This window comes from Vidua chalybeata, chromosome 17 (assembly GCF_026979565.1).
Source record: "Vidua chalybeata isolate OUT-0048 chromosome 17, bVidCha1 merged haplotype, whole genome shotgun sequence".
Lineage (NCBI taxonomy): Eukaryota > Metazoa > Chordata > Aves > Passeriformes > Viduidae > Vidua > Vidua chalybeata.
Window position 1 is genome coordinate 2,094,736 of NC_071546.1, and position 21,669 is coordinate 2,116,404.

General features: G+C 54.2%; 1 protein-coding gene across 4 annotated transcripts in view; it reads right to left on the reverse strand.

Moving 5' to 3' along the window:
- The window catches only part of NECAB3 (N-terminal EF-hand calcium binding protein 3), a 29,917-nt gene that overhangs the window by 6,056 nt on the left and 2,192 nt on the right, over positions 1–21,669 (reverse strand). For 2 of the 4 annotated variants that reach the window (XM_053958906.1, XM_053958904.1), the window contains exons 2-5: positions 18,801–18,825; positions 17,842–17,950; positions 12,177–12,202; positions 11,011–11,108 (exon numbers count right to left, since the gene is read on the reverse strand). In XM_053958906.1, the coding sequence (XP_053814881.1) occupies positions 11,011–11,108; positions 12,177–12,202; positions 17,842–17,950; positions 18,801–18,825 (258 nt within the window). Of the gene's footprint in view, positions 1–1,082; positions 1,838–11,010; positions 11,109–12,176; positions 12,203–17,841; positions 17,951–18,800; positions 18,826–21,669 lie in introns of those variants that run through there. The other 2 variants (XM_053958903.1, XM_053958905.1) reach the window with 2 other exon arrangements.

A 21,669-nucleotide genomic window follows, 5' to 3' on the forward strand; every position in this document is an offset into this window, starting at 1 on the left:
GGGAGAACAAAGGGGTCACCTGGCCTGGAGAGTGCCCAAAGAACGCGTCAAGAGGCACACCATGCCACAGGAGCAGGTCTGGGAGGCACAGAGAGCCAGGGAGGAGCCTGGACACACAGAGGCACCCCAAACTCCTGCCTTTCTCTGCCAGCTGGGATCACAGATCCTCTCAGCTCCTCTCTGTTGTGCTATGGGCTCTGCTGGCTCTGCTGGCTCAGCATTTACAGAATCATAGGATGCTAAGGGATTGGAATGGACCTCAGAGATCATCCAGTTCCAATGCCCTGCTGCCATGGGCACGGACACCTTCCACTGTCCCAGGTTGCTCCAAGCCCTGTCCAGCCTGGCCTTGGGCACTGCCAGGGATCCAGGGGCAGCCACAGCTGCTCTGGGCACCCTGTGCCAGGGCCTCCCCACCCTCACAGTAAAGAACTTCTTGCATTTAATATCCAGCATAAATTTCCCCTCTTTCAGTTTGATCCCATTCCCCTTGTCCTGTCACCACAGTTCCTGACAAAGAATCCTCTCCCGCCTCCCTGCAGCCCCTTCACGCTCTGGGAAGGTGCTGGGAGGTCTCCACACAACCTTCTCTTCTCCAGCCTCAAGAGCCCCAACTTTCTCAGCCTGTCTCCAGAAGGGAGGTGCTCCAGTGCCCTCAGCAACTCTGTGGCCTCCTCTGGAATTGCTCCAACAGTTCTGTGTCCTTCTTATGCTGGAGACACCAGAACTGTGCACAATATTCCAAATGGGGTCTCACAAGAGCAGAGTAGATGAGAAGAGTCACCTCCTTTGATCTTCTGGCCCCTCTCCTTCTGGTACAGCCCAGGATTTGGTCCAACCACTCAACTTTCTGGTCCAGTGATCACTTGCTTCCTTAAAACCACCTCAAGTTCTGTCCTTGCACTGTTAGAAAACCTCTGGGGATGGAGACAAGGTACCCACGCAGGGACACTCAGCGAGACGGGGAGTGAGGAGACAGGAGGGACACACCCAGACACTTCTAGAGCAGACACCGCTGTCCTGCAGTGGGGCTGAGCCAGCCCCCCTTGCAGAGCAGGCACCTGAGCCTGGTTTGCCCTCACCAGACCCCTCTTGTCCCAGCGCAGGCTCTTCCTCCGTGCCCGGCATCCCTGCGGAGCGCCAGCCATGCTGAAGGCCGCGGTGGTCATAGACAGCGGCAGCCGCTTCACGCGGGGGGGCTTTGCGGGCCAGGAGCAGCCCCCGTGCGTGCTGAGGACGGTGCTGGGGCAGCCCTGCAGCACAGACACCCCGTGGGACGCCCGGCAGCACTGCCCTGCCACGGAGAGCCCGCCGTGCTGGGCCGCAGCCCCCCGGCGCTGCCCGCTCAAGTACGGCCTCGTGGAGGACTGGGACGGCATGAAAACCCTGTGGAGCCACCTCTTGTGCTGCTGCCTCAGAGTGTCCCCAGAGGAGCACCCGGTGCTCCTGGCTGAGTCCCCGTCCTGCCCCGCCTCCGACAGGGCGAAGGCGGCCGAGGTGCTGTTCGAGAGCCTCGGGGTGCCCGCCCTGCACGTGGCCAACACCGGCTTCCTGTCGCTCTGCGCCCACGGCAGGGTCACCGGGCTGGCCGTGGAGGCTGGGGCCGCGGTGTCCCACGTCACCTCCGTGTGTGGGGGCCAGACCCTGAGGAAGGGCACCCGCTGCCTGGGGGTGGCCGGGGACCACCTGTCCGGGCACCTGCACCAGCTGCTGCTGCAGAGCCCCACGGAGCCCGCGGCGCTGCAGGCCCTGACCAAGAAGGTGCTGACGCAGCTGAAGGAGCAATGCTGCTACGTGTCCTTGGACTACGAGGGAGACCTCCGGGAGAAGGGGTCCCATCACCCAGCCAGATTCCAGACCCCCGACGGGCGCTGGATCACCCTGGGCAAGGAGCGCTTCTGCTGCCCGGAGCCGCTGTTCCGGCCGGAGCTGCTGCAGCACAGCTGCCCCGGGCTGGCCCAGCTGGCTGGCCAGAGCCTCCAGACGGTGCCCGAGCACGCCAGGAGGCACGTGCTGGGCAACATCGTGCTCTCAGGCGGCTCCTCCATGTTCCCTGGCTTTCCCGAGAGGATGTGCTTGGAGCTGAACTTCCTTTTCCGAGGAGCGGGTGTCCACATCGAGGTCCTGGCGAACCCCAGGAGGGGCACGGCAGCCTGGGCCGGGGGCTCCATGGCAGCCTCGCTCACGTCCTTCCAGCACACGTGGATGACGAAGGGCGAGTACCAGGAGCACGGGGCCGAGTATGTGCACATGAAATTCCAGTAGAGAGGTGGCAGCCGTGCCACTGTGTCACTGCAGGAGTGACTGAAACACTGCCCTGCGCCGGGGGCAGCTGCAGCAGCGCTGCCCGAGTGGCTCCTGCACTGCTGCAGGGGTGCAAAGTCAATTAAAATGCCCCGAAAGAACCAAAGTGCTTTTCACTGACACTCCAGGTTATTTCCTATCTAACAAGGCTGTGTCCCATCGGGCTGGAAAACAACTGGGGCTCATGCTGGGGATCCAGGCCATGCTGACTGCCTGGTCTGGGTACATTCAGGCAATCCTAATGCTCCAGGCTGCCTTCCCCAACTGGAAATGCAGCTGCCAGGACGAGGAAGGGACCTGCTCCAGCTGTCAGCAGTGCAGGACCCCCAAGGGGAGCCACAAGTGCAGGAGGAAGGAGCTGAGCAGGGGAAGGTCCACACAGCACCTGCACTGCAGCCACTTACTGCAGGAGGTGATTCCTCATCCTGGCACTGAACAGATCAGCACTGGTGAGGAAGATGAGCTGAAAACCAGGGAACTGCTTTCACTCCTTTAATTTAGATCTAAAGGTCATTTGGTGCTTCAGGGAGCCGATTCAGCTCCCTGAGAGGCATTTCCTCACCTGGCCTTGCTGCTGCCTGGCTGAACTGACTCAGCTCGGCAGATGATTAGAAAGGGATCAGAGGTTGTGAAGGAAGCAGCTGGGGAGCACAGCCCAGCTGTCACAGCAGACTCCTGTCCCCATGGCCAGCCCCGTGCCAGCTCCTCAAGGGACACAGAAACCACAGGATGTCACCGTGAGCTCTGAGAGACAGGAGCAGCAGTGGGAGGGTGAGGAAGGAGCCTCCACATGATGCAGGAGGGCTGGTTGCTCACCAGGAACATCCACCAGGAGAGGTCCACCCCTTTCCTCAACAAGACAAGGCTGGAGCAGCATCCCTGCCTTCCCCGTGGTGTCCTCGTGTGACCCCAAGGCTGCAGCACCCAGAGCTGCCCTCTCCCCCCCCCAGGCTTCATGAACCATGTCCAAAATAATGTCCAGCAATGCCACCCCATTACTGGGGTCAAATATTTCCAATTCCTGCTGTGTTTCTCTCCAGCACACTGAGGAGCTGGAATTTCAGAAGCTCTGCACAGAAGGATTTCGTTGTAACCCTTCCACTGATGGTGTCAAAGAAAGGGAGCAGTGGGGAGGGTCCTGAGCCCCTCATGGTGTTCTGGTTGCTCTGTGCCAGTCCGGGAGCTGTGTCTGACTGGGCACAGCTGTGGCTGGATGGGAAGGGAAGGGAAGGGAAGGGAAGGGAAGGGAAGGGAAGGGAAGGGAAGGGAAGGGAAGGGAAGGGAAGGGAAGGGAAGGGAAGGGAAGGGAAGGGAAGGGAAGGGAAGGGAAGGGAAGGGAAGGGAAGGGAAGGGAAGGGAAGGGAAGGGAAGGGAAGGGAAGGGAAGGGAAGGGAAGGGAAGGGAAGGGAAGGGAAGGGAAGGGAAGGGAAGGGGAGAGAGTGGAGAGGATGGATGCTCATCCCCAAAGCTCTGGGCTCAAGCTGGAGTCAGCAAAGGACAGTCACAGCCTCCCCCCAGTACCAGGGGCCAGAGGCATGGGGGTTTTATCCCTGCTGGAAAATGAATCTCATTGTCCTGCCTCAGGAAGAGGATGGCAGCAACACTGACAAGATGCAGCCACAGCAAACTGAGTTCCAGCTCTGCATCTCCAGCCTCTCCCAGCCAAGCATCCCATGTGTTCCCACAAAGCCTTCCTTGCCCTCAGCCCCAGAAAGGGTGAGCTCAGGGCTGGGTATCCCTGCCCACCCTTCCCCTCCTCATCCCAGGGTGTGCAGGCACTGAAATCCCTGCCAGCAATGCCTGCCCAGCTCCTGCCAGCCTGGACTCATTCCCTGCTTGAAGGGGAACAAGAGACACTCCAACCTCCCCAGGACACACCTGGAGTGAGTGAGTCCCCAGGGGGGCAGAGCAGGAACATTGTTCTCCCACCACATAGCCCTGCACAGTCTGTTTTGATGCCTCAGGTTTTAGTTTTTATATTTTTCAGATTCTGTGCTGCTTCAGTGTGCACTTCTGAGCTTCATATGAGGGGATGGTGAGCTCTCTGCACAGAGCAGGGAGACAAAACAATTCCTTCTCCAGCTGGGGACCAAGGACAAATGATCCAAAGCTCAGGCCCAGGAGCACAAACAGCGTGGGCTGGAGAGAGAAAAACAAGCAGGATGGGAGTGCCTGGGCTAAAGCTGGAATGGGACAATGAACTGCAAGGTGCAAATGGAGCAGAGCTGATCCCAGTGAGAGCCCCCGGGAGCGCTCGTGCATTTTGGGACCATTTTGGTTCCTCTTGGGTGCAGCCCTGGCTGGGCTCTGGTGCTGCCCAAGGTGGATCTATTGAGGCCTTCTAATAAATCCCTGCTTTATTCTCTAGCTCTGCCCAGTCTCTGTTCTAGGGCAGCCTGCACAAGGCATCAGTTTCACTGCCCCAAATCCAAATCCAAGCCTTGTCATGCCTCTGGTACCACCGAGGGCCCTTCCCCCAGCCAGCAGCCAAATGAGGTGTGCTCCCAGCTCTGAGGTGTCCTTCCAGCCCTGCCACAGCCTGGGCAAACAAACACTTCCCTTGGCCTGGGGCTTGGAGGCTTCTCCCCAAGCACATCACTCCCCTTCCTGTGGGAACTTACTTAAGTTAGTAATTTTATTTTTAGGGGGTACTGGGGTAGTACAATTGTACTACAAACTTGAGTTTCTGTATATAGGATGATGGGGAGTAACATTTAATTATGGAATTTTTTTTTGGTACTGAAACTCAGTACAAAATTTTAATGTTAAAGTAGAATATTGTTATTGTGTTGTTAGTATTGTTAAAAATAGAATAGAAGTTTTTAAAGCACGTCTCAGTTTGCCCCATCTCTGGGTCAGAAAAGAGAATAATCTGGCACCTCCCCAGGGCCAGATTCTAGGAAAAGCAGCAACCCTGCCTCCCAGCACTCCCCATCCTCTCAGCTTCCACCCTGAACCCCCAAAGCCTCATGCCCCCCATGGATGGAGTTTTATGGCAGGAGCAGAGCTGCTCTCACCAACACCACCTTCAGCCTGCCCTGAGCCCCACAGCTCGCCCAGGGCAGCCCCTACACCCCAAACACACAGGCACAGGCACCAGTGTGGGGTGAGAGCCCCCAGAATCCCAGTGCCAGCCCAGGGCACACTGTGCCAGGAGGGGACTCAGCTGCAGAGGGTCCCACGGGGACACGGCAGCAGTGCCAGCTGCCTCCTGCCTCGTCAAACACAGCACACCCAGGGGAACGTGCTGGGGACAGGATGGAAATAACCATCCCCCAGGAGAGCTCCAAATGCTGCTTCACCTTTCAGCAGCACTTTGGAAAATTTCATGCCAGGGCAGAGAAAGAACCTAAAATCTGGCCCCCATCGCACTTCTCATTTTGGGGCAAAAAACCCAAAATCCTCTCATCAGATGCTGCACAGAAGTCAAACCCTCTGTGACCAGAGGTTCAATAAACTCACCAAGCACAGCATTTTCTGCTCATGGCAAAGGAAATAACTCAGCAAGCTCAAGACAAGGAATTTTGGTCGTGCACTTGTGTTTCAGCTCTGTTTACCCGGTTGAAAATCACCAAGTTGCCAAGAGCTGCTGTAATTCTGCTTTTCAGGGGTTTTATTGATTTCTTATGATGATAGTTAAGCTCAGGACAGAATGGAATGGGTGGCCACATCATTCCTGTCAAAGGATCAATAAGGCTGCCTGGCTTGGAGAGGTATTTATGTGAGGGTTTGCAGTGTTTGCACACTGGAGAATGGAAAGATTTTAGCATGCAGACCCCCTGTGAGAAACATCAGGCTGTTTTCTGACCTATTTCCACTGTTCACCTCCTACCCTTACACAATTATATTGCAAACATGAAGTTCAGCCACAAAATAAGGTGTAATTAGCCCTCTACAGCACAGCTATCAAGTTATATTTTACAAATAAGTGGGAATGACAGAATGTGGAGGGAAAACCCTCTCTTCTTGACAAATCATATTTTCTTCAGCATGTTCCTAGCAGCCCAGTGAGGAAGGACGGAGGCATGGGAAGCCCTAATGGTTTGGTTTCCTCCTGCTGACCTGCAGATCCATTAAAAAAACAGGAGCAGGTTTGCTGCTCACACACACACACACAGAGAGCTTCCTGCAGTGCGGGAAAGGGATTTATAGAAAATTCTTAAAATCTGACAGAAGGTTCACTTGGTACATATTTGCACGAAAACGTTGAGATAAGAAATGTTAACTCAGAAACACTATAGAATAAGATAGATATTGTTGAGAGAGAAATTAAACTAAAAATAAGTTTTTAAAAGTGTAAGTGCAGTATAAGTATAAAGTATAAAGTATAAAGTATAAAGTGTATATATATATAAGTATAAAGTATAGTATAAGTATAAAATAAGTTTTTTAAAAGTGTAGCTAAAGCTGATAGGCCAAGGAATGCTTATAGTGTTTTGTAATTAGGAAATAATTGGCTTCTGATTGTGATGGTGTGAATTATAACATCTGTATTGTCTCACCCTTCACATGAGACTGAAAATGGAATAAAAGTTTTTAAAACCCCTCTCAGTCACCCCAGCTCTGGGTCAGGAAAGGGCCCAATCCGACACTGCAGCAACTGCAGGCACCCAGGACAAAGCCAGCCTGCACTGCCCACGCTTTATGCCAGGGCTTCTCCTGACAAGGAGATCGAGGAGCCTGCCAGCCAGGAGACAGCTGGGACACAGCCCAGTGACCCATGCCAGGTATCCTGGCCTGCAGGGACACGCACAGAGCTGGGAATATTCAATCCCAAGAAGGCTTTTGGCAGCACTGCCTCAAACCACAGCTCCCAAATACCCCCACGGCACATTCCCTCTGAGCCTTCCTTTCCTTATTCCCCTCCTGGGTAGCTCACTGGCACGGTGTGAGCAGTCCCCAAGGAGCTGCCCGGGCTCTCTGTGTGTTTTCCTGCTCCTTTTCACATTTCCAGCTGTGTCCCTGGAGGCTGCAGGGCTGAGCAGCCCTGTGGCTGCAGCAGGGAGGAGCTGCTGGAGCTGGATCATGCCCTAACCAAGGGATGCTGTGCTGGGACAGCTCGAGGCAGAGATCTCCTCCTCCTCCTCCTTCGTCCTGCCAGCCTGGACCTCGCTGCCTGCTCCAGAGTCGGGCCGAGTCCTCCTAAGCACAGCCTGGCAGGAACAGGCAGCGCCTGCAGATCCTTCAGCAGTGAGGAGTCGTTGCTCCTTTTTCTGTTAAGGTTGGGATTAAATGCTTGACATGGGATTTCTTGTTTGGCTTAGATGTTTATTACTTCATAGCTATATTAGAGTTTCACAATTTGTGAGTTCTATAGGACTTTATTTTAATTAACCAAAAATAGAGCTGTATCTCTCTCTCTCTCCAAGGTTTTTAAGGATAAACTGTTTAATTAAGAAATGACACTTAAATTATTTTTACTTTTAACTAACTACTTGTGGCTTGTAATGCGGGTTTTTTTATCCAATTACACAATACTACTCAAACTCATGAAGAAGAAGATGAAGAAGAAGGAGTAGCTTCCGCCCTAAAACTTCTAACTTGTTTTATATATATTATTCTAAATTCATATTATATATATTCTATTCTATTCTATTCTATTCTAATTATATTATAATTATAACACATATATTATTATAAATTCCATATTATATATTATTATATATTATATTTTATACTATCAATTATTATATTATATTATATTATTATTTATATTATATTATATTATATTAATATATAATATTATTATATTATTCTTTATATATATTATTCTAAATCCTTAAACTATAAGTTTTCTACTACATGATATTTCACACTTCTATTTAAACTACACACTCATAATCCTAGTTCTATTATTCCATTTTGGAAGCCTTCTCCACAGCCTCGGGTCAATGCAGTGTTCTCCTGTGCCTGTCAGCACAGAAAGTCTGAAATTCTCAGTATCTAGGGCTGCAACATTCCAGTTTTCTCAGTGCACAAGCAGCTCCCTGGGATGAAAGTTCATCTGGTTCTTCCCCGAGGGTGCTCCCTCTGCCAAAGTGGGGCTCCCAGGCCTCAGAGAGGTGTTTGAACCCGAAGAATTGAGGGGCAGGTGTAATGTGGGACATCTGCTCTCTGCCTGGCTCACAGAGGTGTGAGCTTTGGCTAAAATCCAGCCCACTAATCCCATCACAACTCAAGCTCCAGTCCAACTCTGGAAAGACAAATGTGGGAATCTATTCAGGTCCCAGCAGGTAGGAATGCAGCATTTATCATCTCTGGAGCCTCCAGCAGTGGCAGGTATCGCACAGCTCTGCAGGAGCCCTGCCCACTCCTGCCTCCTCCCCAGATCAGAGCAGGGGAGTGCAGGGGAAGGGTCCCAGGAGGATCAATATCTGCACCGGGGCACATCAGGGTGGGATCAGAGCACCTGATCAGGATCAATAGCTGCACCGGGGCACATCAGGGTGGGATCAGAGCACCTGATCAGGATCAATATCTGCACTGGGGCACATCAGGGTGGGATCAGAGCACCTGATCAGGATCAATAGCTGCACTGGGGCACATCAGGGCTGGGATCAGAGCACCTGATCAGGATCAATAGCTGCACTGGGGCACATCAGGGTGGGATCAGAGCACCTGATCAGGATCAATAGCTGCACTGGGGCACATCAGGGTGGGATCAGAGCACCTGATCAGGATCAATAGCTGCACTGGGGCACATCAGGGTGGGATCAGAGCACCTGATCAGGATCAATATCTGCACTGGGGCACATCAGGGTGGGATCAGAGCACCTGATCAGGATCAATAGCTGCACTGGGGCACATCAGGGCTGGGATCAGAGCACCTGATCAGGATCAATAGCTGCACTGGGGCACATCAGGGCTGGGATCAGAGCACCTGATCAGGATCAATAGCTGCACTGGGGCACATCAGGGCACCTGACCAGCACAGGCCCCTCCTGGGTGGGAGCAGTGCTGGGAACACTGGACTGCCCTGGCTACAGGCAGATCCAAACAGGTGGGAGAAATGAGTCCATCCAAATTTGCTTCAACAGGAAAAACCTGCTTCTCTTTTCCAGGGAACACCAGTGGCACAGAAGGTCTGGAGGGAGTGAATGCTGTGGAGCAGAGAGTGACTGTTCTGCCCTTTGGAGAAATACATGGCTGTACACATTCATTACCCAAAGAAAACAGAAGGGAAAGGAACTGAAATAAAGCACAGCTCTCTGGAGAGGATTCCTCCTCTCCCTCTGGACTTGTATTTAATAACTGTGAGTGGGGCCAGGGACCTGAACCAATGAGAAAATGCATTTTCAGGAGATTCCCTCTCCTGGCATGAAATTTCCACACGTACAGGGAGACACTGCTGAGTGTGGCTCTGGCCAGAGGAAAACGCAGAGAGGGACTGACACTAGAGAGGCACAAACACCACGGGGGTGAGTGTGGGGCTGGTCCCCCTTTTCTTTGTCTGACCAAGAGGTCAGAGGAGCATTCACACGGACGATGCCCCTCACCTGCTTCAAAGGAAGGGCGTTCCCCTGGCTCAGCAGCAGCCCAAGCACACAGCTGAACCCTTTGCCACATCTCAGGTGCAGAAGGAGCTGCTGTCCCTGGGCAGGGCCCTGCCAGCGCTGCCTTTCCCCACTGTCCTTATCCTGGCGCTGCCCAGCACAGCCGGGGCTCGCAGCTTGCCCTAATTAGCAGCCTCCGAGCTGCTTCCATCAGCACAGGCTGCGGGGAGAGGGCGAGCGTTGGCTCAGGAAGGAAGCCTGTACCAGGCTGGGAGAGCAGGAATTGCAGCGCTGCCCCTGCCCCTCTTCTGCAGCCGGCACTCGGTGCTGCGAGCACAGCCCGGGCTGGGCTCTGTCCCGAGCACCATCAGCCCTGCAGGGCACGTTCTGAGCCACGCTGCTGGGTGGGAAACACTTTGTTCTGGCTCAGAACTCGGCACGGGCTCTCAGTGATGCTCCCAGGAAGCGTCCGTGGGCAGGATGCTGCAAGGAGCTGCTGGAACAGGCACTGCCAGAGCCCTGCAAGGGGGGGATGATGTCCCCAGAGCACAGATAAGGTCTCCACAGCATGAAGGCTTTGGGTTTACCCTTCCCTGTGAACACCTTTGAGCTTATTAAGGAAACTTCTAGGATATTGCCCTGGAAGAATTCACCACAGGCTTCGAGAATGCCTCTGTCCTTAGGGTGAGTCAAAAGGGGCTTCTCCCATGGTGTCCTGCAGCTAAATTAATCTGCCCTTTCCTCATAGGTCACTGCCCTTTGTACTGTCCCTGTGCCCCCAAATCATTGGTTCCTGACCCCAGACTTAACCGAGGACACTCACTGTTTGCCCTGTCTTTGTCCTGAATTCCTTCAGTGTGATTCTACAATAAATCTCACTGGAAGTCTATACAGAGACCCTTTCTGTCTCTTTTTGCTGACGTAGCTGTGGTGAGAGTGTGGATTGAGTGACTGTCTGTACTTGCCCGAGCAGCTTTCCCAGAAGATGCTTTTGGGAAAGGTAGCAGCAAACACCATCCACTGGTACTAGGCTGCTGCCCTTCCCCTCCTCCAGGCTGTGTGCCTGCCCATGCAGGCAACCCAAGCACGCACAGACACCCCTTCATTTGAGGGGTTTGCTGCCTCCAACCCCCAAATTCCACATTAAGAAGCAGCTGAGCTCACCACAGCTCCAATTTCACACCCAGCTGCCCTCCCCTGGTGCCATCCTTACCAGCTTGGTTTTGTCCATGGCTGCCAGCACCGCAGCGTTGAGGGTTTCCAGGGCGGAGAGCACATTCCTGTATTCCCCGAGGTACGCCGAGAAATAATCTGCAGCAGGACAGAACACCGTGGTCAGCTTCCTGAGCACCTCCATCTCTGCCTCCCCTGCTCCCACACACAGCCCAGAGCTGCGAGGGGGGATCCCCCTCCCCTTCCAGAATCATTCTCCCACTTGGACTGAAATGAAGAGTTCTTCCCTACTGTCCTGGGTTGTAAGATATGGTTCAGGGCTGTGTGTTCTGTCCCCATCTGTCAGAGCTGGGGCAGTTCTCTGCTGTTCCCTGGGCAGTTTTTTCTTTATCTCTCCCACAGCCAATCCTCCCTCCAGGAGATCTCTGCTGTCCATGGCCACTGAGTGTCCCTGCATGGCTGAGAAAATTCCATCATCCCATGGGGAGATGCTGTGCCCAGGGCAGGAGCCAAGCATTCCTACCTGGATCCAATCTGACTTTGGAACCCCACAGCAGCCTTTGCCCACTGCATTCCCAGAGGAGCAGCTTTCTGCCCCACTGCATTCCCAGAGGAGCAGCTTTCTGCCCCACTGCATTCCCAGAGGAGCAGCTTTCTTCCCCACTGCATTCCCAGAGGGAGCCCAGGCCCATCTCCAGCAGCCCTGGAGCTCCAGAGGAAAACTCCAGCCTTGTCCAGGATCCTGCTCCAGCAGAAGCACAGCTGGCACTGCAGGAGGGCTGAGCCCCCATGGAATGGGACTGCTGCCACACCCTGACCCACAGCCTGCCAGGGCCTGCTCTCACTCTGGCAGGGTTGTTTTGTGTTACTGCATTGTTTATTTTATTTTTATTTTCTTCCCTGGTAAAGAACTGTTATTACTACTCCCATATCTTTGCCTGAGAGCCCCTTAATTTCAAAATTACAATAATTCAGGGGGAGGGGGTTTGCATTTTCCATTTCAGGGGAGGCTCCTGCCTTCCTTAGCAGACACCTGGCTTTTCAAACCAAGACATCCATCCCCTTGGGAAAAGCACCTCTGTGCTGGGATCCAGCCACAGGAACCTTCGATGCCACCCAGTCCTGCCCAGCTCAGACACACACAAGCCTCACCACCCAGAGCCAGGGGAGGAGAAGCTCTCCAGGGCAGGAATATCCCTGACTTACCACACAACTTCTCCGTGTCCACGTTACTGCAAGAAACACAAAAAAGCTCCCGTTAGGTAGTGGGGCTGGTGTGGGGGAAACAGTGGTGGTGAGCAGGGGTTTGAGGGCTTGTCTTGAGTCCTGGTGGATTTTCATGTTTGTGGATTTTCATATTCATGTATTTTCACAGGCTGCATTAGAAAAATAAGGAGCTGCACAGGTTCAGAGCCAGCAGCTCAGGAGCCATTCCCAGCCCCTGCAGCACCCAGGGGCTGAAGGAGCAGGAAAATCTGCTCCACCAAAATCTCCTGGAGCTGGAGTGTGCAGGGAGAGCATCTGTGGCAACACAGTGGGGTCGGGATGGAGAGGCCCCACACCCCTGGCTGGCCAGCTGGGTTGGCAGCCCCATTTCTGAGCCCTGGAGCTGCTTCTTCAACTGAAGCTGCTCCTTCCCCAGAGGTGGGAGGCATCCAGCCAGGGCTCCTTCCTTGTTCATCCCTGAGCTCAGCCCAGGTCCTCCCCGTGGCCAGACCCCCTCCAGCTGCTCCTCCTCCTCTTCCCTCCCTCAGAGCCCAGGTGCTGTGGGGCTGTCTGCAGGCTCCCAGGGGCTGGATGACTTCACAGCCCTCCAGTGCAGTTGTTCCTGCCCTGAAGGCCATGAAAGCAAGGAGCTGGCTCCAAAATCCTGGGGGCAGGGGCCAGACCCCCACCCTTGTCACTAACAGAGAGCACTGCGCTGCACGATCCCCCCTGGCATCCCTGCAGGGCTTGGGCAGGTCCCTCCTGTGGCTGCTAAAGGTGCTGCTGGGGTGGAGAGGGAAGGGGGAATGTTCAAAAACAGCCCCAGGTTTTGGGATGGGTCTGCATGGTGCTGTAGGATCTGCTCAGGTGGCCAAAGCCACGGAGGCAGAGCTGCTCTCAATGCCCAGAGCCTGCAGGGACAGACCCCAGCATGTCATTTATTCAAATCAGCCTCTGCTCAAGGCGTTCTGCTGCCTCAAAATCCCCCAAATGATTACAACCAATTTTAATCCTGATTGGAAAAGTGGAAGAGAGCCCCAAAGAGAGCTTTTCAAGTGTTTTTTAAGTGTTTAAGTGCTGTCACACATGGAGGAAGTGGCGGTACCTGGAGTTTGTCAGGCTCTCAGCATGAGGAATGCTGCAGTGCTGCTGCCCAGGGGGTGGGAAACCATGGCCACATCACCCTGTCCCCCCTCTGACACTGCTCACAGGGCAAAGGGACAAAAACACCCCCATGTAAAGTAAGAGAACAGTGTGTGAAGTGTCCAAAATGCCATTTAAGGTGAAATAATTAAGGCAGAGTCTTCCTACAGCTGTTCCCAAGCCATCAAAGGCTGTTTTTGTCTCTCCCTTTCTTCTGGGCTTCCACTGAGAGCACTTTAACAGCAGGCAGTGGTTCAAAGCAGGGGAATATTTTGACCTGAGGGGTGGCAGAGCCAGGGCAGGGGGACTGCAGATGCTCTGCTCTGGGACTGCACCTGGAGCTCTGAGGCAGCAGAGAGGGGCAGTGTGAGGCTGGCATTCAGCTCAGCTATTTTAAACACGCAGCAGCTGATTTAGGCAGGGCTCTGCGCACTGACCTGGCACTGCAGGCACTTTTAAAAGTGGATAAAAAAATCGTGTTTCCCTCGAGACTCAATACAGAAAAACCTGCAAAGCCACAGCCCCTCGCTCTGCCAGCTCCACTCTGCCCAACTTTGCTGATCCCATTTCTGGGCAGCTCTGCCTGACAGAGACACTGGGGTTTGGGGCACCAGTGTACATTGGAAAAAGGGTTTGCTCCTTCTGAAGTTTTCCCCTTTTATTTCTGGCAGCTGCCTGGAGCCTGCAGAGCTGCTGCAGTGCTGCAAGAGCCCTGGCACTGCAGCATCCACAGCACAGCCTGCCAGAGCTGTGCCCCAGAGCTGTCAGTGCAGGGAAAGCCTGGCTCCCACCTGAGAGAAGGGTAAAAGTCACCACAGAGGGGATGTGGACACCTGGTGCACACGTTATCCAGGCAATTGCACTGCTCCCAGTGAGCACCTGGGGCTGGGACTGGTTTCAGCAGGAACAAGGAGCCACCAGCTCAACTCACTGCCATTCCCAGCTCCAGCAAGGTGTGACAAGGAGCTGCCATCAACTCCCACCCTGTGGCTTCTAAGGTTATTAATAACTCTTTATATCTTGGCTGCTTGCTGCTTAAAAAGAAATGTTAACTAATCAATCACTAAACCACTGAACATTGAACCAATCAACAACATCTCGTGGCAGAAACCATCCCTCTGGGAGCTGTCCAGGAGATCTGCTCCCTTTTCCCCCTGCTGCAGCCTGCTCCATCAGCAGCCCTGCACGGGAACCTCTCCCATGTCCCCCAGCCTGCAGCAGCCCCAGGGCACAGACAGGGGCAGGACAGAGCACAGCAGGCAAACCCCAGAGCTGCTGGGGCCATTCTCATGCTGCCAGAACAAATTCACACCAAAAAGCAAGTGGAGCTCATGGACAGAACGTGCACACCAAATCCTGACCCATTTTGCAAGGCTGCCAGGGACAGCAGGCTTTCCTCTCTGCCATTCCCACTCCAAGAGAAGAGCCATCCTCTGCCTCCAAAGCACTCATCCTGAGACTCTCCACATTTCCCATAGCTGTATTTTGACTGTGCTCAAACCACTGATTAACTGTAATTAAGCCTGAACTGATGATGGAGGAGCTTGTCATCATTATGCTATTGGGATTTTGTCAGAATGTGCCTGGAATTTATGCAAGAAAACAGCAATCAGCTGCAGAAAAGCAGACGGGTTTTTTTTGGTTTTTTTTTTTTTGATAATTTGTCATGTTGGGAACCTCCACTGCCATCACAGATCTGGTTTCCAAACCTTTTTTTGTGTGACACAGAGTGTTTCAGTCACTCTCCATCATCAGGGGCTGGCAGATGCTGCAGAGTCTCTGAGTAAAGAGAGAAGAGGGAATCCACTCAAATCCCTTCTTCCAGACACTCACAGGCTTGAGGTTATTTCCACCAAGAGACTTCAAGAGGCACCAGGTCAGCACTTCCATCCCTTGTGGCTCCAGGTCAAAGGCTCTGAGCAACCTGCACCCAATTCCTGAACACCCTCATGGAAAGATGCATTTTCTAGACCTTATTTTTCTGAATTTCCCCAACAGGTGCAGGACAGAAGGACAGGTAAAATCCAAACAGCACTTCCCTGGGCAGGTTTCACAGCGCAGGCATTCAACCCCTGCAATTCTGGATGCAGCTGTGGAGCTCTCCTACTTCCAAAAACATCAGTCTTTTCTCACCCAGACATCTCAGAGGATGAAAATGCTCTTCTCCAGGAAGACAAACCTTAGTGTGCCACTGCCAGAGCTGGTGTGGAGCTCTGGACCAGCCAAAGAAAGCCATGGACCTGCTGTTGTACCAGCTGCCATCCAGAGCTGAATTTGGCTTCAATATAAATTTTGAAATGTCACAGAATTAAAGTGAGGGGATACTTTTGCCAAAATGGCAACATTTTCTGAAATGCAGAACAAAACCAGCCTCGTGTGGAAATGTAGACTCTGAAGTGACCCCAGCAGAGGTGTGTGATGTGCAGGCCCCAGCGTCCCACCTCAGAGCCAGAGGGGTGGGAGGTGGACAGAGGAGAGCATGGGGCTCTCTGGAAAGACAACAAGAAATGTGGGAGACCTCTGAAATATTCATGTTCCCAGCTGCCAGCTCTGCAGGTTCCAGGGATGGGTGAGGGTCAGGAGGGGCTGTCTGTTACTGCCCCTCCTCAGGTCAGCCTGGCAGGGACAAGGAAACACAAATTCCAGCCTAGACATGACAAACACAGCACCAAACCCACCTGCTGGATTGAGAGTGAAACTTTCCCACCATCACAAAAGCTTCGGGACACAAAAGCAGCACAGCAGATCTGCTTGGAGAGCTTGTAGCTGCTTCCCAGCTTTGTAATACTCTTCAATCTGGCAGCAAACTTTGGCCAGCTCTCTGAAATATTAAATTCCTGACAGGGCAAGGAACAAGCCCAGGGGAGAAGGGCTGTCCAAGCCCCCACCACGGGGACAGCAGGGCACCAGCACAGCCCTCATGCGACACCAAATCCTGCACACCCCAAACCCCTTGTTTCCTACATCTGCAGGAATTTGCAACAACTCTGTCTGAGGGTCCCTTCTGCTCTTGGTGGCAGGAAGAGGACAAACACCCAATTCTCATGCCCTGCTAACAGATGTCACCAGCTCAATGCTGTCACAGCTACCCTCGTTAGGTAACGAGCTGTGGGGGCACTGCTGCAGCCACGGCTCCGGGCAGCACAGCCCGGTCAGGTCTCCTCAGTGCTCCAGAGATGGAACAAGCCCCACCTGAAGGCAGGAGACCTTCCCTGCTCAGTTTTGAGCTGGGTTAAAGCTCCCAGCTTGGCTGCACCCTGTGTTTTCCAGGGGTGTTGTGACTCCAAGATCACCCCAAAATGGAGCAAGAGGAAAGGAGCAGTTCCAGAGGAAAGGGAACACTCACTGCAGCTTCCTGGGATCACTGGGATCACAGCCCAGAGACAGAGATGTTTTCAGGAGACACCTCCTGCTGCCCACATCCACAAGCCCAACCAGCAGGCTCCAAGGAAAGCAGCACAAGGCTCCCCACACCTGCCCACTGCTCTGCCCACCACTGCAGTGGGAACCAAAGCCAGCTCCAACAGCACGGGAGTCCATCATTCCCACTGCCCCAGGCCTGAGTGGGTGATGACCCTGGGTGGCTGCTGCTGGTGGCATTTGGTGGCCATTGGCATCTCAGTGTGACAAGGGCCCTCTGTGCCACTGCCCTGGCTCCCTGCAAAGCCCTGGGACCAGCGTGTGCAGCTCAGGCTGCCCCAGATTTCCTCACCCTGGCAGGGACCTGCGCCCTGGTCAAGGGTGTCAGAGGTGCAGGAGATGCTGGGTGCTGGGGAAGCCAAACCTCCACCCAGACTGGGAGAAAGCTGCAGCCCCTTGTCCCCCAGCAGCACCCCAATGTTTGGGCAGACCCCAGCCATGCAATTTAGCAGCAGCCAGTTCCTCCCAGTGCCAGGACAGACTCACCCACAGCAACCAGCTGGGCATAGAGACCCCAGTGAGGCCAAAAATACCCAAAAAGTTGGGATGAGAATCCCAGCCAAGCCCAAGAGAGCCCTCTGGATAGCACCACTCACGAGGAGACCAGAGCTAATCACAATTCCTTCTCCTGCTCTTTGGGGCTTTCTTTTTTTTACAAGTAGCTGCCCTAAATTCCCCGTTACACGCACCGGGCCCACTTGGGGTGGAAAGCAGCTCTTACATAAGTGACAAGCAGTTCCTGAGTCAGCAGTGGCAAAGCCTGTGACTCTGCACAGCCTGTGCTGTGTCCCCACACCAGCACACGCTCCTGCAGACACACAGGCCGGGTATGCCTGGAGTACATTTTCCAAACCAAAAGAATGGCATTTTCAATGCCTGCTCGCTTTCCAGAGTTGCAGGAAATCCGATGGTGCTCTCAAAATGTCTGACTGCTCTCAGCACTCTCAGGGCTCGCTGCTGGTGGCTTTGAACACCTGCATGTGGCAAGAGGTGGGTTTGTCTCACCCTGACTATTTATCACACCCGCCTCCCAACGTCCTCCACCTCCAGCCAGGCAGTTTTAGCTTCTCCTGCGTCTCCCCCGTGCCACCGCGGTACTCACTCTGAGTGACGCCTGTCAATGCCACTGAACAACTCCCACAGCTCCTCCGAGCTCAGGATGCCATCAGCGAAATAGTTCTTGAACTCCTCAAATGACAGCTTCCCATCATCTGCATTCAAAGAAAAGGGAAGAGTAATTATATCACTGTGGAAAGCAGCGCCCCGGCCCCGGCGGGCCGCGTGGGACGGCTGGGCGTGTTCTGCATGATAATCACAGCACAAATCTCCCTGAGAGCGTGGCCCACCAGCCCAGCAGAAACACAGGGTGCTGCTGGAACTGCAGGTGGAATTTCAGCCCTTTCCTAAAGGCCCCATTGTGGTGTTCTCAGAAAGGCACGCAGGCTGTCCAAGAACAAACAGCACACTGAGGGCAGCATCAGATTTCCATGGGAAGAAAGTGCTCTCCATGGACTCAAGAGCTTTTTCCCTCCTCTCTGTGGAGGACTTCAGCTCCTGGGCTGCATTGTGATCTGCAATAAAAGCATCTCCTAAGCTACCATGAAGGAAAAGAGCCCAAGAGAGTATGGGAAGGCTCAGGGAATCCACTTGTGATTTTGGACCTCTTGCTTTATGGGTGCTGGACTAAAAACTGGGCAGCAGAGCCTAACTCCCAAATGCCAGGGGCTCCAGGGGCACCCAGAAACAGGATCCCCCAACCAGGAGCACCTGTAAAACCCTGGACTGAGCACGGAGACGGAACCAATCCTGTGAGGGACCGAGCAGAAGCCTGACAGCCCCTGGGCAGGAGAAGGGCTTGGAAGGGGCTGTGTCCTGCGTGGTGCATGGATGGGGAATTGGGGGAGCCTATTCCCCAGCCCCTGGGCAGGCTCTGGGATCCAGGTGAAGCAGAAAAGCATTTTCCACCCTCCCTCTTCCAGCCAAACCTCGCAGTGGGAATGAGCCACGCTGCTTCAGCCAGAGCCAGGCAGGGAAGGGGGGCAGCAGGAACAAAGCACTCACCGTTCTTGTCGGCTCGCCGGAAAATCTGCAAGACAAAACACAACAGGGCTCAGCGTGGCAGCAGGGGGAGAAGGGCAGCTGAACAGTGAGCCAGGCAGCACCCAGCAGCACAGAAAATCACCTCCAGGAGCTCAGGGAGAAGCCCCAGCTGTTGGGACTGCACAGGCTGCTCCGGGAAATTCCCCTTTGCCAATGATTAAACCCATTTCTTGCCTCTAATGCACAGAGCCCCTGGCCGAGCGAGCCCGGCACTCACAGCAAGCACCTTTAGAGAACACAGAGGCAAAGCAGAAAGGACTTTGCTACATCCTTGTGATGGCAATTCTTTGATTTTTCAGTCCATTTAAACGAAAGAACATTAGGAGCAAACCCAGTCTGTAAGGAAGCACTTTGTGCATCACCAACACTCAGGCACCTGCGCCGAGGAGCAGCTCCTGCCCTGAGCTTTGTAACCACCCCTCAGCACAGCCCTTCCCACAACACCTCGGCCTGCACACTCACTGGAATTAATTATTAATTAATTAATTAATTAATCTGCAACTGCTTCTGCCACAGAGCACAGCTGGAGAGCTGCTCCAGTTCAGGGACTCAAGGCAGACTCCCAACCATGAGTCCTGCTCAGCCCTGTAGGATCTGTTTCACCAGGAATTATTGGAAGGTCTGGGGCTGACCCTACTGAGGAACAACATCACTTCTGGCAACGTTTTTCAAGACCAAAATGTACCAGGTTTTGTCCAGCACATCCTAATGGAGGCAACGACATAAAATTTTCTATGTGGCAACTGTCCTTTATATCATCCCGGCTGATAAAGAAATCTGTCGGTCTGAAGAAAGATTAGGAAAGAAAAAAGGGCCGGGAAAGGAGATAGAACTTTCCTATTCTTGCCCCCCCGCTGGCTGCGCAGGCAGAGGCACCGCTGCCCCTCCGCCCCGGCTCCTCCCGCACCGCCCACCGCCAGCTCTGCTGCGTGTTCCGAGACCACGGTCCCTCACCAGCTCTGAGAGACTGCTGAGGGAAAGCAGGAAAACGCTAAAAAAACCTAAAAACCCTGAACCTCTGGCTTGGAGATGAGCAGAGGCTTTCCTAGGGCTGGAGCTCCCTGGTTCCTTCCCTGGGGCTGAAACCAGGAGCAGGGACAGCTCCTTGGAGGATGCTCTTGTGAGCACAGTGAGCTCCTCCTGCCCCAAGCTGCTGCAGGAGCAGGGGCTGCCTTGGGCTGAGCAGCATCAGGTAACCATCCCCCGGGATTCCAGCCGGCCAGGCTGCTGCCCTGCCAGCATTTATTAATAAACAGCAATAATAATAATAATAATAATAATAATAATAATAATAATAATAATAATAATAATAATAATAATAATAATATAATATAATAATAAACAGTATTATATATTATAATGCTATAATTATAATATAATAATAAACAGCATTTATTTCCTGCCAGGACAGGGGGGTGGGCACTCCCTGAGCACCACACAGCACCTGCCTCATGCACTGTGGAGCTGAGATGGGAACCTGCAGCTCCCAAACAGTGGCGATTCCTCTGGATTTTAAAGCAAAGCTTTCTCCAGACTAACGGGTTCCTTGTGGGGTCTCACGGCTGCAGGGAATGGTCGCACCCTGCCATGAACTCTCCATCAAGGGAGAAGCTTCACCCTGCAGAGCTCCGTGTCATCAGAGGGACACGCGGCTCCTGTACTGACACCTCTGTGGCCCCAGCTGTCACAGAGGCCACCTAGCTCATCCCAGGGACTGTCAAGTGTCACCCAGGCACTTCGAGCGAGGGCAAACATTTCCCACTCAGGGGCTGGCCTTGCTCAGCAGGGTTTATCTGCGGGCTCAGAGGAGAACACAATTTCAGGGGAGATCCCCTGGGGTGAGAAGGTCTCTCATCCGGGGTGAGCCCATCCTGAGTGCAGCAGGAGCCTCAGCACACAGAGCGGATGCCCCTCCTCACTCCCAGGGCTCAGTGAGTCACACGAGCCAGCGCACACACCACGACAGCTGCCTGGAGCTCCAGAGGAGCGCGGCAGGAGCGGGAGCCCGGAGTGGCCCCGGGGCAGGGCCGTGTCTGCTGCAGAGCCCCCGGCGTGGCAGGGCTTGGCTCCGGCTGCTGCAGCCGGCCCGTCCTGCCCGAGCCCAGGGCCAGCTGCAGCCAGCTCAGCCAGCACGGAGCCACTCCATGCTGCACAGGGCGAATGCTGTCCCCTCCCTGGGCACAGGCGATGGCAGCTGAGCGCTGTCCCCAGTGCGGACAGGACAGCACCCTGGGACAAAGCCAGGGAAAGGTGATGCAAAGCCAGGCTGGGAGCGGGATTAGGTCTGCGTGGGCTGCTGGAGGGCCCTACAAGCAATCCTTCTCTTGCCTCAGGGTGGACTGGCAGCCTCAGAGGCACAGGGAGACACTGCCTGGAGCCCGGCATGTTTCCCTCAGCCCTTGGCCTTGTGCCCAAGCAGCCGCAGCCTCACCGGGACCGCGGGAAGAGGCACTGAAACAGCATTTATTTATGGGATGAGCCCCACACGTACCCCGGGAAGGAAGGAGATTACAGGATTTGTCCCTGCCTGCAGGTCTGGCTGGACAGGCAGGCAGGGACAGGCGGCTGCTGGGGAGGGGACAGCTGCCCTGGGGACAATGCGCTCATCGACCCGCGGCAGGCTAAGGCAGGCTGCGGCCAGGCACCAGAGCGCCGTCCTTCCTGAAGCTCCCGTATCCCGGGAGGGGAGAGAGCAAGCCCCGGGCACCAGCCTGAGGGACAAATCTCCCCGAGGCTTGAGATTCTGCACAGGGCGATGGCAGCACTGCGGTTCGTGCCGCGCCTGCAGCGAAGCGTCTTGGGCAAAGCCCTCCTCCTCCTCCTCCTCCTC